General features: G+C 62.6%; 1 protein-coding gene across 1 annotated transcript in view; it reads right to left on the bottom strand.

Annotated features, from left to right (window-relative positions):
* LGR6 (leucine rich repeat containing G protein-coupled receptor 6) overlaps positions 1–14,164 on the bottom strand; it is an 80,244-nt gene that overhangs the window by 47,629 nt on the left and 18,451 nt on the right. Inside the window, 2 exon segments of the mRNA XM_088845016.1 lie at positions 10,477–10,548; positions 12,697–12,768. Of these exon segments, the coding sequence (XP_088701142.1) occupies positions 10,477–10,548; positions 12,697–12,768 (144 nt within the window).

Raw genomic sequence — 14,164 nt, 5'->3', positions numbered from 1 at the left:
CTGTCTGCAAACTATGACAAGACAGACGCTGTGAAGCTCCCAGGAAATTCCTGTTTCATGGAGACCTTAGTTTGGACCAAGTAAAGATGACTGTGGCTGTGGAGGGTGGATTTGTGTTTGAAAGTCCTGGTCCAGATGTAGAAAGTTAACGTGTCCATTTCCCAGGTGGCGTTAGCATAAAGAACCCGTCTGCCAATGCAGGAGACGTTAAGAGACACAGGTTTCATCCCTGGGTTGGGAAGATCCCCTGGAGAAGGGAATGAACCCTCTCCACTATTCTTGCCTGGAAGATCCTTGGACAAAGAAGCCTGGTGGGCTATTCATGGGGCCACAGCCAGACACGATGGACGCACAAGGGAAGCGCACACACGGCACGGGAAGCTGCAGATGGCGCTGCAGGCAGGAGGGTGTGCGAGAACAAGGCACCGGCCCTTCCTTCCACTGCGAGAAGACGGGCGGTCCTGGAAGTGTCTGGACGTGAGATCCCGTCTCGGCCGCATGGCCGACCTGGTCAGTGACATTCTGCTGGACTCTTATGTGAATTCCCCAGCTGTTTTGCCCTTTGAAAATAAATTTACAAAAAAGAAAAAAAGAAAAGAAACTAGCGGTCAAACTCTGTTCCCACACAGGAGAGGGGAGGAGCTGGACTTTGGGTGAGCACGAATTCAGGACCCCGGCTCTGAAATTCGGGCCTGTGAGGACCTGCAGGTCCCAGCCTGTCCTGTGGTGACCACATCCTGAAGCTGGCAGCTCACCGGCCTGCTGGGGGTGCTGAGGGCCGTAGAGGGAAAGGGGTGCCCAGCCCCTCAGGAGGCCGCCGGGTTCTGCCGCAAAGCTGACACTGCGGCTGAGTCCGACAATAACCCTCGTCCCAGCACCGCCTGTGCGAGCACTGCAGTCCGCCTGGCTGCACGGAGCATCGCAGGGACCTTCAGGGCAGTCACCCCATCACCCCCAGCTCACAGCTCACAGCACCAAGGCTCAGGAGGCGCAGACAACTCTCACCTCAAAAGAGGTAGGGCTGGCTTACACAGGCAAGCAGCAGCGATTTCAGAGAGAGGCTGGACTCACACATCCCCTCACAGCTGAAGGGAGCACCTCCAGGAGCCCCACCCGCCCTGGGTCGTCAGATGCGTGAGGTGAGGACTTGACGAAAGGGAGGTGAGTGACCACCGGCCATGCCCCACGAGCCTCACTGCCCTTCTAGCTCTGACTCCCAGGCTCGGAGCAGCTGGGACAGTCAGATCCAGGATGCCGCTCAGGTCATGTCAGGGAGAGATGGGCCACGAAGGGTCCCGTCTGCCTGGGTTCACGCAGAGCCCTTTCTCAGAGCTCTCCAGACTGGCCCGAAGTCCACTACTCAGCATCCCAAACGGACCTGTGGACAAAGGCTATTTACTGTCTGCGCCCAACTCTGCCCCCACCAGGCTGAGTGAATGTAGGCAACAGAGTCTTCTGGCCCGGCAGCAGCGGGCAGGCTCCAGGCCAGTACAGCAAAGACAACAGAGCTCCACCTGGTCCCTCCCTGCTAGGGCCTCCCTCCTGCCATCCTGTGAGAACCGAGGGTGCCTGGCTCTGGTACTTAGTGCACCCAGAGACTCAGAGTCAGACGGAAATCTAGGAAGACTTCCTGGAGGAAGTGTGCAGCATTGATTCAGTAGAGAGGCAAAGCCTGGCAAAAAGGAAAAGCACTGGATCCTGAGGACAGCTCAGGCCGAGGCCTGGAGGCAGAAGGGCACTGGTGTGGGGTCGAGGGCACAACAGGGTTCACGGCCCAGCTGGATGGATGGCGAGCCGGGTGGGCTCACGACATGAGAGCGGGTGCAACTCCCAGGAAGGCTCGGCTGGCTGGCCCTGAGGTCTGTGGTTTCTGATCAGAGCAGTGATTGGGAAGTGGAGCTACCCCGACAGCGTTGGGAGCCCTAGCCCCGCCCCCTCCCCCAGTCCCTTCCCCATCCCTTCCCCCTGCTCCCGCCCCTCCCCCTGCTCCCACCCCCTCCCCCAGTCCCTCCCCCTGCTCCTGCCCCCTCCCCCTAGTCTCCTTCCTGGGACCTTGGCCCCAGACAGTGCTGTGTTCTCCCTGCTCAGGGCATCAGGGCGGGATTCCCTGTGAAGCCTCCAAAAGGCTCCTCCCCAGGAAGGGATGCTAGACCTGCCCCTCCTCTCAGGGAGAGACGGCCCTGATGCCCTCCTCTCCATGGCTGCCAGGCAGGCCCCTCCAAACTCACCCCTGGGTTCCCGCTGCCCTCCCGAGGGTTCACAGAGCCCTTCAGTCCAGGCCTCGCCGGAGCAGGAATGGTATTATTTCAGGGGAGGCTGGTGGAAGAGTTGGGTGTTGGGGTCAGTGCAGGGGGCGCCACGTTGGTGAGAGTTCAGGGGTAGGGCACATTCCAGAACAAGTGACCTTAGAGTCGTCTAGCCAAAGAGGTCACAGAGACTCGCAGGACACATCCCTTTCAGTGAACAGCAGAAAAGCACCTGCAGGTCGGCTCTGACTCTCTGGTGACACCGCAAGGATGCCCGCGCCTCCTCCTGGTCCCCTCTTCAGCCTCTGCGGTGGACAGAGCAGGAACTGGGCGCTCACCACCTCTTCCAGCTGGTGTGCACAGTCCCACACACCGATGAGTGGTCGGCAGCCACCTGGGCTCCAAAGGCTCAGGAACAGGTAGACAGTGACTCACAGACTCAAAACAGACCCACATTCGCAGCCCCTGACCATGGAGGGCTGCGGGGCTTGGGAGGGCAGGCAGGGGTGTGCTGGGGGAAGGTCGGCGGCTGGCACACGGTGCTATCCACCTCTTCCTGGCTGGGATCCGAGCCTCCCCTCACCTCCCTCTGGGGCTCTCAGGCTTTGGTGGGACATGATTCTGAAAAGAGGTTGTGAGCTTCCAGAAAACATCAAGAGGGGAGCAGAGTGGGAGAGTCCCCAAGCCAGACAAGGGGAGTGTGACTGGGGACCTTCCGAAGGTGCTCTGCCCCTTCCCTCCCTGTGGTTAAGGGCAGCTGGGAAGTTCTTCCTGAAGTCTAACCTGCGCGTCTCCAGCTGCATCTTCCAAGGTCATCTGGCACATCTCATCACCTCTAGGCAGGTCCACAACCAAATGTCCCAACCTCACCTTTCCATTCGATGCGTGCAGGGATGACAGGGAATAAAGGGGGTAAAGGCCTGATGATTTTGCAAAGAAAGTCCGTAGGGCCAAAGGATGAGGGACAGGGCGCCAGTAACGGTGGCAGCTCATCAGAACTGGGGTTGGGAGAGAAGGCAGGTGTCCCAGGAGCTCCTGGACCGAAGAACACTGAGTCCCAGATTTCAGTGGTGCGCGCATAGGTGGGAAGGTGCGGGGTCTTGTTAAAAGGCAGAGTCTGACGCCCTCGGTCTAGAGGGGAGCTTGAGCCCCTGCACGACTCACCAGCCCACGTAAGGCCAGGGCTGCCAATGCAGGAAACACATTCTGAGTCACAGGATCATCGCGTGGTTCCCAAACCCGGCTCTGCATCGGATCCCACTAGGGAGACTTGTCAAGTCCACTGTCCTGGGCCCCAAGCCGCAAGATGCTCACTGAGGCCTGAGAAAGGGTCCGGGAACCTGCACCTTGTGAAGTTCTCACAAGCTGCGCGGCAGGCGGCCTTGGGAGCCAGGCCCCTGGGGTCTCTCCCAGCTGACCTTCCACATAATCTACGGTTGTGGCTAAGAGCACACGTGCAGACACACCATCCACCAACTCTGTGACTGACGCCCTAAACCTTCACTTCCGCACCTTTAAAATGGGGACCATCGGACCTCACGTAGAGACCTGTCACAAGGAGCGGACGAGCTGATGTCTGCTGAGCCCTGGCCTGGAGCCGGGGCCAAGGTGAGCACTCAAGTATGAACCACAAGCATGGTGCTTGTTACCCACCGCTTCACCTGGTTTTCACGATGTCGGTCAGCTCCACCTTCGCTTTTCTACACTGATTTTATGTCATATTCACCTGCCACTGACTTTCTATCTCAGCAGCTTAAGTCCACAGTGTACAGGAAGGGAGGGATAAGGATGCGGGTCTGGGAGTGATATTCCCACAACAAGCAGGAGCTGCGGAAAGGCAAGGCCCTTGTTTTGTTATTGAGCTCAGGCACTCGGCAAGGCTTAAACAAGCAAGTGAACGGTTGGACGGATGGATGGTTGGAGGATGGATAGGTGGATGGATGGACGGGTGGATGGGTGGGTGGATGGATGGATGGGTGGGTGGATGGACGGATGGATGGATGGGTGGGTGGATGGACGGGTGGATGGGTGGATGGATGGATGGGTGGGTGGATGGATGGATGGGTGGGTGGATGGATGGGTGGATAGACAGATGGATGGACGGGTGGATGGATGGATGGATGGATGGATGGATGGGTGGATGGATGGGTGGGTGGGTGGATGGACGGATGGATGGATGGATGGGTGGACGGACGGATGGATGGATGGGTGGATGGACGGACGGATGGATGGACGGGTGGATGGACGGGTGGATGGATGGATGGACGGGTGGATGGACGGGTGGATGGGTGGATGGATGGGTGGATGGACGGGTGGATGGGTGGGTGGGTGGGTGGATGGACGGGTGGATGGGTGGGTGGGTGGGTGGATGGACGGGTGGATGGGTGGGTGGGTGGGTGGGTGGATGGATGGATGGATGGGTGGGTGGGTGGGTGGATGAGCAGATGGATGGACACCAGCCGTTGGGCCTCTTCTTCCCTCCAGATAACAGGAACCCAGGCCGGGGCTCTGCACTGGCATCTGCTGCTCAGGAAGCAGCACTTTCGGGGGAGGGAGGAGCCGTGCCACTGTCGTCCCCCTGCAGGGAGGGGATCACCCACTTCTGGGCTCTACCTGGGGCCCGTGTACTCTTAATCTCAACCTGAGTGGTCAGCCCCACTCAGATGTGCCCCGCCGCTCTCAGGCCTAGGCCTGCAGGAGCTCTGGGGGGCTGAGAAGCCCACAAGTGCTGAGCGCCATGCTGCTCCTGGGTGGCCCAGCTGGGGCCAACTCTAACCCAGACCAACACTTATGTCTGAAAGAACCCCCACAGGATCCCCGCCACACAGACACTCACTAGTGTCTCTGGAAGACCAATAACCTGTGTCAGACCCTCACGTGCAGGGGGCTGCCCACATGCCCGCCCACCACCCCACTTGAAGCAGCCTCTACCCCAGACGCACGCAGTAATCAACTCCCGGAACCTTGGGAGATCCAAATCGAGCAGCCTATAATCACAGGGCCCAAAAGAGCCGTGCCAGGGAGGCCATCTGCCACCTCGGGCATCCCTGGGGACCCTGAGGCACGCCCCACAGCGTGGCAGGGCCGTGGGCCCTCTCTGGCAGGCAGACAAGTTCGGCCGTGCTCAGCACACCCACCACGTCACCTGAGAGCTCAGCATCAGCTTGGGGGCTGGCCAGGGGCTGAGCAGGCACCTCCAGGGTCGGAGCTGCCCAGACCTCTGGGCCGCATCCCTCCTCCTGCTGGTTCCTGGCCTCGCTGTGCAGACGCCGCCCTCCCTGCGGGGCTGGCTCACGGGCCGCTGCCCTCACGGAGACTCCAGCCTCCTCAGTGCTCAGCTCTGCCCCGCTGCTCCCCACAGGACCCTTGGCCATCTTCCTCTGCCACCCGATCCCCTGCTGGCTGGGTGGTGCCTCCCAAGCAGGCACGTCGCCGTCATAACCCGCAGAACTTGTGGAGGGAATCCTAGAAGAAAAAGGTTCTTTGCAGGTGTAAGTTATGGACCTCAAGGTGAGACCTCCTGGATTATCGGGGTGACCCTAAATCCACTGCCACATGTCCTGTGAGGGACACAGAGACACACGCAGAGGACAGAACTCATGAGGACGGGGACGCAGCCACACGGAGCAGTGGCACTCACAGACCCGAAGGGGCTCCGAGGAGGGACTGCCCTGCTGAGACCTTTCTCTCTTGCCCCAAACTGTCCGGTTCGCTGTTTGAAGCTGTCCACGTGGGGGACACACACGCCCCCAGGTCACTCACTCACCCCTTTCCTGCATGACTGGTCACTCTGTAGTGGGTATCAGAATCTGCTGGGGCGGGGGTGGCTCATGAAAACGTGATCGTGGTCCTGCCTTCAGAGTTTACAATTTTGCGGATGCAGGTAGGACCTGGGAGGGCATGGCCAACGGGGTCCCAGCGTGGCTGCCCCGGGACCCCACTTGGGCAACCACTGCTCTGTGTGGCCCTGTCAGACCGTGCAAACTGCTTTCTGCCTGGCCCGTCCCCCAAACACACCATCCTGGCCCCATGACGCCGCCCCTTCCCACGGCACTCAGACCTGAGAACGCGCTTCCCCAGGGGACCCCTCCCACACACAAGCAGCTCCGTCTCCACCGCACTGGGGGCTCTGCAGCAGGGCCCCAGCTCTGCCAGTCAGGGCTGCAGGGCCCGCGCTGCACCTCACGCGGCCGGAGTGGGGCTGCTGTTTCTGGAAGAGCTGACGGCTATGAGCACAGGCAGCCTCACGGCCCCTCCTGAGACTGCTTGGGTCTGACCAGGGCCAGGGCTCTCAAGAGCCACCAGGACACCAGCGCATCGGCAGCCCTAGCTCCCCGGGAGCCCGCCCCACCTCCTTGTTCTGGCTGGTCTGTGTCCCCTGGAGGTCCCCAGCTGTGTGCAGTCCTCACCCCCGGAGGACGGGACCAGGAAGCGAGGCCTCTGCGAGTAAAGAGGGGTGAGCTGATGGCTCAGCGAGGGGGCTCGAGCCTCGTTTACTCTAGCAGCCCAGCTGGGCGTGCAGACGCACGGGCGAGCGCGTCCTCCAGCAGGGCGTGCGCTCCTGGGGGCGGGGGCGCCGGATACAGCCCGGCCCAGAGCCCGCGACCGTCCGCTGCCCGGCTGGTCGTCCTCCCGCCCGGGCCCCAGCGTTGCCCTGGGACAGCCTGGTGCCGCAGGGCGGGCGAGGACTGGACCCGGGCTCTCCATGCACAGTCCGTGTCCCTGCCACTGAGTCCCGCACCCTCTGAGCCTCAGTTTACCCATCTGTGACATGGGGGTGATGCAGTTACCAGTTTAACCAGGTGTAGTGAGGTGTGTGTCCTGGTGGCTCACGCATACAAACGGCTGCGAGTCTGGGGGGCCACGGTCCCTCGGGGGAGGGTCAGATCTCTGGAACACGGTGGGGCCTGCTCGGAAACCCCCCAGGAAGACATCAGATCCCTGCCCCTGAGAGCCTGTGCACTGGCGGGATGACCCAGTGGCTTTCCTCCCCACACCACTTGGCGGGTCCCCTCGCAGAGACCACCCACCACACAAACCCCCCAGGGACCAGGTGCTTGGGGACAGCCCCTCCCCGCCCTCAACCCCCACCGCAGGCCCCGTCGTGTTTCCAAGGGTGGCAGGGGTGCGCTGTGCTGGTGCTGGCGGGGCCTCTGGCTGGAGTCAGCCCTCGTCTCCCAGCTCTGCACAGAGCCGGGGTGCCGAGGGGTGCACCTCCCAGGGTGTGCAGGCGGGACTCCTGCCACTGGGCGCCTCTGACTCTAACCTGGGCACCCCCAGCCCAGGCCCGAGCCCTTCTGGGCCTGCCCCCGCCTGCCTCCCCCCACCCAGGCACTGGTCCCCCAGGCTCAGCAGGCTGCGCGTGGTTCCTCCTGGCAGTGGTTCCTCCTGGCCGTGGCTCCACCCTGGCGAGACACGTCCAGCCAGGCCCCCCACGCGGGTCAGGGAGGAAGCAAGTGTGTGGGGGGTTGTGGGCCCAGACAGCCTGGGCGCCAGGTAGGACAGGTGCCCCAGCCGCCCCTGCTCCCGCAGCTCTCCTCTCCCCAAGCCCACCTCCTGTCCCCGGAGCACAGGACGGAGCCTCCACGGGTGGTCCAGGGGCATCCCAGGGGATCTACGCAGAGGAGCATGGCAGCCTTCTCTGGAAACCCAAGCCCACAGGCCTGGCTCGCTGTGGACAGGCGGCCCCCGGGAGGCAGCCCCGCAGACAGGGGGACCTTCTCCTGGCCCTGATGGAGAAGGAGGAAGGCGCGGTGGCTTCCCTGCCACTGTGATGGGGCACACGGCCTTGGAGAAACGCCGCTGCGTGAGGCTCTGAGCTTGTCCAAGCCTCTGCTCGCTCCTCTGAGAACAGAGACAACGCCTGCCACGGGGGCTCAGGAGCACGGAGCCGGGTCACGCCTGCGAGACACCGTGTGGGAAGCGCAGGCACATGGGTGCCCGATGGCGGCCCAGCCCCCACCTCTCAGCCTGGCAACCGGGGCTTCCGCGTCCACCGATGACGGGACACCTGAGTTAGGTGGCGGGTCTCACTCTGATGGAACACCCACGAAACAGGACCTTCACGTGGGGCTATGCCTCCTTCTCCGCAACACACACACACACGCTCGCACAAATACGCTCTGACGTCCTGCAAGCAGAGGCCCGTCTTCCATCCTGTCCCAGAGGCCTGGCCACTCCCCCACGTTACCGCACACCCAGCAAGGCCAAAAGGGCCCTGCGCCCGCCCGGCTCACCCCTGGGACGCACGCCTCACCTACCCCTCAATCACCATGTTCTCACTGAGCCCCTACTACGCGCCGGGCTCTCGGTGAGCAGCCTGGCCATCCACACAGGAGTCCTCTCCACCACCACGACCCACGCTCACCCACGGCGGGTCAACAGCGCTGCCACACGAGGAGCCGCAGTGGCGGCAGCACCAGACGTGCCACCTGCATCTCCTCCGGTGCTAGCAGGGCCTCCCCCGCCTCCGCTGCGGGCCGTACAGGAGTGAGGTCAGGAGCCAAGCCTTGAGCCAGGCACGCCCCTGCCCCCAGAGCCCTGACAGTTGGCTTCTTGACACTCCCAGAGTCAGTCAACCGCTCCCTTAGCGCTGCCTCCAAGCTGGCCTCCAGGCTGCCCTGTGCCCTCAGTGTATGGACCTGGCTCCCCGCCTCCAGGCTGTCCTCCTTGACTGCTGCTAGGGTGACTTTCAATGATGCAAACTCCCGTTGAAGTTCCTCTGATGGTTTCCCAGGCCCTAAGCATAAACTGGATCCCTGACAAGGCCCTCCCCCGACCTCTTGCTGAGTCCAGACCTCGCTCCACTCCTGCCCTTCCCACCAGCTCCCCTGCTACTCACACAGCCAACCAAAGAGGCCCCTGTGCACGTTCCCTGCAACCTCTCAGCCCTTCTTGGGCCCTGCACGTGCTGTTCCCTGTGCCTGGAACACCCTTCTCTGCTCCTCCACCTCACACTTATTAACCCTTCAAGATGCAAAAGGCTGGGTTTCTGGCTCCCCAGGGACGCCTCAAGCGCACGTGAAACTGGCTGGCGGGTGAGTTAAGTGATCAGCACCTGCTCTCCTGAACCCCTGCAAGGTGGGCGGGGGGCCATGCCCCACGGGCGGGGGGGCCGCTGGGCACAGAGGGTCAGCGTGGTGGCAGCCAGGACTGGAGCCAGCTGCCCTGCAGGTCAGAGGTCTCCTGCAGGACTACCAGAGACAACATGTGTGCGGCAGGCCCGAGGCCTGATCCGACCCCAAGCCCCCGGGCAGCAGGGGACGGCCAAGGAAGCTGGCCACCGAAGGTCCTGGTCGTACAGCCTCCACTGCTCAGAGAGCGCAGGAGTGCCCCTGTGGCCCAAGACCCTCAGGGTCCCCAAGCACGCACCAGAGTCTCAGGGACAAAACGAAGCTCGGAGTGAGTATGAAGGCCAGCGAAGGTCCTCACTCCATGGAAAGCCCCCCAGGGAACCGCCAGTCTGCCCCTGTTGGGCAGCGGGAGCAACACAGGCCTCCTAGTCACTGACCTTTGACCCTGGCCAGCACTGAGCTGGATGCAGGGAGAGGAGGAGGAGGTGGGGCCCGAGGCCCAGCAGGTGCAGGGTTAGGGGTCACGGGAGGGCGAGGGGCGGGCAGCGGGAGAGGACCCGCAGGTGGGAGGCGCCACCCACTCCGCCTGCCTCAGGGCCCCCAGGCCCGGCCCCAGCTCTGCGTCCTCCCCAACCACCTATTCTCCGGTCAAAGTCAGCCGGCTCACAGGCACGCATTGGGCACCGGCCTGTTCCGGGCCCACCCCATGCACCCAGCACCTGCCCTGAGCACCGGGCGGCCGGGCCCTTCCTCACCCACCTGGCTCTGCTTCCGCCCGGGAACCACGGTGGCCCCAGTGGATGGACAGAAACTGCAGCGTTCCGGGCAGGGCCGGATGGGTCCCTGGTGGCCAAGGAGGCATCTGAGCTCAAAGCCCTGCCAAGCCCAGAAGCTGGCGAGGTCAGGGAGACAGCCCCATCCAGCCACGGTTCTGGGGCGGCCTCCTCCAAGCCAGCCCAGGCTTCGTGGCGGAAGGCCAGACATCCCAGGATGGCGCCCAGGGCTCGCCCAGGGAGGTCCTGTTCCCACAGCCTTCCACAGGGGCTGGGAGCCTGCACGCACATACAAACCCCCCAAGCAAACCAAGGCCAGGAGCACACCGTTGGAACCTGGGGTTCAGGCCCAGGCCGGGGTGCCCAGGCTGCCCCCCAACTCACAGAGACTGTAGGCCCGGCAGCTCCCACAGCGCCTCCGCAGGGATCCCTCCCAGCCGGTTATTTTGCAGCATCCTGTGAGGAGGAGAGGGCTTGAAGGACCGCACCCACAGAGCCCAGCCCGAGCCCCAAGCCCCGTCTGTCCCCAGGGGTCCACAGGGCCGGGAGGGCGCCTGCAGGGTCTTCGGGGATGAGGCACCCAGGGCAGCAAGGCGGGAAAGCAGGGTGGGGACACCCCGGGATCCCAGCCCAGAAGATGCCGTGCCTCTTCCCCAGGCCTCAGTCTCCTCTACAGCTGAGAGCCTGCGACTTCCCTGGGAAGGGCAGTGTGTGCAAGCCCTCAGGCAAATGCCTGTTTGTGGTGTGCTTGTCTGCACGGACAACTTGAGGCACCCAGGTCGGCAAGCCAGCACTAGCTGGCGACCCCATCACACACAACTTTGTAAAAGCAGGCATGTCCAGCCGGGCACGTGAGCCGCTCGGAGGACTGCCCTCCTGGACCGGCAGAGCCGTGAGTCCAAGAGAGAGAGGGGAAGAAATGGGGATCCCAACAGACCCCAGACCCCAGAGCCGTGCTCAGAACAGTCAGAAAGCCACTCCAGGGGCCCTGGGCAAGGGGCCTGCTCACTGGCTCTAAGGGGGCCCTGGGTGGCCACTGCCTCTGGGAGGTATGTGGGGGGAGCGGAGATCAGGGAAGAGCTGGGGGCAGGAAGGTGCCCCCCAGGCCTGCACACCCGCCCTTTTCACCCAGATGCAGGTGGCACCTCTGCTCTGAGGGCACTAAGTCGGCAGGTGCCTTCCCCAACCCCACCTTCCCACCCCCAAAGCAGAGAAGGCCTGCAGGCAAAGAGCAGGTGTGAAGGCTTTGGGTGACTGGAGGGTCTTAGGGGTGCCACCGGGGGTCAGTGGCGGGCTGCTCTCAGCCCCAGCCGCTGCCCCTCCAGCCACCCAACCCGCTGGGCCGGCACCATGCCGAGGGGGCGGGACTGCAGCTTTGGAGGCTTTGATTACTGCCTGAGGCAGGCGAGGAAGAGGCTCGTCCACAAGCTGGAGGCTTACACACTGGACACGAGTCTCGTCTTCTGAAGGCCCAGCAGACAGACCCCCGCTCTCCAATCTGGCCACAGGCCTGGGGCTCCCTGGGCACGGACCACCACCCAGCAGGCCTCCCAGGCCGTGTCTGGCTTGGGGGTGCCTCCCCGCCCGGGGCAGCAATGCTGGGGGGCAGGACAGACCAAGAGAGGGGGCGGGACAGGGCGGGGCGCCCGCAGGCGGAGCAGGAGCGGGGCACAGAGGGGCCAGGGCCCCAGGGCCCGGAGGCAGGAGTGGGGTGAGACAGCACAGAGCAAGCAGGGTGCCTGGAGGTGGTGGGGCTGCTGACCTGCTGGGAGCAGGGATCTCCCAGGCCGAGCCGACAGGGGCACCCACCCACAGACAACCTTGAGCAAAGGAGAGACCCCTTTCCAGATGGGTGGCGCTCGGGACAGGCAGTGCACCGGGTTTTAGACCTTCTCACACCTCAGTGACCACCTTGTGCAAAGCAGGCCTGCAGGTCAAGGCAGGGCTGTGGGGGCAGCAGGGCAGGGGGCGGCTCACCGCGGCAGGGGGGCTTCAGGCGCTCCGGGGTCGACCCCCAGGATCCACTTCACCCTCGGCCTGGGCACAGGCCCTCCGAGGACCCCCTGCATCCCGTCTGTACTTCCTTTCACCCACACTCTTTCCAGGGACGGGGCGGGGACCAGGGTCAGGGAGAGGCTGCCTTCACGTCCCCTCCCTGAAGGGGGCTGCGGGGTCCTCTTCCATCCTCATATTCCTCCCGCTTCAAGGACACAGATGCCTGAGAACTGGGGGCAGGGATTCCACACTGCGACCAGAGACCAGGGCCAGGGTTCGAGGGGAAGGGCAGTTAAAGAAACCAGTGTGGAGTCTTCCTCTGCAGAAACAGTCCCACTCCTCCTGGCCTGAGAGGCCTGGATCTGCCCTGCACCCCCGTGCCATGCTCACAGTACACCACGCTTCCCGACACTGTGGCGTGAGCATCGGGCCATTAAACATTTCTTTGCGAACCACAAACTTTCTTACGGACAAGGCAAAAACAAAGACCTGGAAATAATTAAAGAGAAAAGTGAAGATAAAGAAATAAGCAAGCCACAGGCTACCAAGCTTCCATTTGCCCAGAGTCCTCAAAGCTGAGTCTCTGTGTAACATGTGACTTACACTTACAGAATTTTCAGGCTGCTGAGGCCGGAGAACGCTTGTCCCGGGATGTGTGAGAGGCGGTTCCCGGAGAGGCGCCTGCAAACCAGAGAGAAGGGCGCGTGACGCTGGCGGTGGGCTGGGCAGGGTGGTGGCCCCGCATCAGAGTCCCTGGACGTGGGTGGGGAGGGTGGTGGTGGGACTGCCCCGGTGACCTCACAAGGACCCCCACTTGCAGAGGAGGAAACCGAGGCTCAGTTCACAGTGTGGAATATCCCAGACCCGATTATCTTCTGGGCCACGTCCACCCACAGCGCGGACCTGCCCACCCACGGCCTGCCCTGCGCTGTCCTGTCAGCAGGGCAGCTAGATGTGTGGGTCTCCCTGAGCCCCAAACTGCACAGCCAACCCACTAATCTGGAGCAGGAAACAGGGTGCAGGAATGAATCTAACACCGCAGTCTAATCAAGCACTTCCACGTTTGTCACGGGTGAGCACAGACTCTAAAAGGGTGGGTAAGACAGAGCACGCCTGACACATCCACATCGGAGAGTCTGCAAGGTGCACGGGGGCCTCCCACGTCCCCACGGGCAGCACCAGGGCTCAGCTCTCCGAGGCCTGCTGACACGGGCGCGGGGCTGACACAGCCCAGCAGCTGTTCTTTTTTAGTTTCTCTACTGGGTGTCTCTGTTTGACGTTTACTATTTCCCCTTTCATTCTGCTCCATTTTATTATTTCATCTCATTTCGCTTCGCTCCATCTTATTCTGTTTCATCTCATTTCACTTTGTTTGCCTCCTCTTCATCTTCGTCACAGAAAGTGGGATCTTCATTTTGCAGCACGCGGGCTTCTCTCAAAACTTACTGTTTCAAAAAAGATGCTGTCATCTTTGCGGTCTCCATGCTTGGGTTCCGTAGGAGGGCATTTTTGCCTCCAAAATGAGCCAACAAGGCCCTCGGGGAGTGGAGGACAGAGGACCAGCCCTGAGCTCAGGCTGTGCCCGTCACCAGCCCGACTTCGTGGCCTCTGTCCTGCCATTCCTTCTCACCAGGCGGGCTTCCTCCGCAGCCTGGCTCTGTCCCTTCCCTGAGAACTTCCCAGAGTTCCTCCGAGGGGCCTCTCCCAGCTCCGAGCCAGCGCACATCCTGATACCGAGAGCCAGCGTCGCACTAGGCACTGCTCGTGGGCTCAGGCAGGGGAGGGTGCCCTGGGGGCCTGTCCAGGGCCCGGTGGGGAGGGCTGTGCAGCAGAGGGCTCGGGGTGGAGGTGAGTGTGTTTGGAACCAGGAGCCTGTGATCCAAGTTTAAGCAAAATCAGCAGAACCCCAAGACTGATGGTGCTGCCCAATAAGAACCAGCAGGCTGGGGTGCCGAGAATCAGGCGAGGAGGAGGGCGGGGTGGGAAGAGGGTGGCCTGACTGCCCCTAGGAGACAGAAGGCGCTCGGGCCAAGGAGCTGAATCACTCATGCACGGCAGTAGAGCGTCAGATCAGCCT

The sequence above is a fragment of the Moschus berezovskii genome, chromosome 17 (genome assembly GCF_049115385.1).
Source record: "Moschus berezovskii isolate FMDL1 chromosome 17, NW_MosBer_1.0, whole genome shotgun sequence".
Taxonomy (NCBI): Eukaryota; Metazoa; Chordata; class Mammalia; order Artiodactyla; family Moschidae; genus Moschus; species Moschus berezovskii.
The sequence above is the reverse complement of the archived record's forward strand: the minus strand, read 5'-3'. Positions and strand labels throughout refer to the sequence as shown.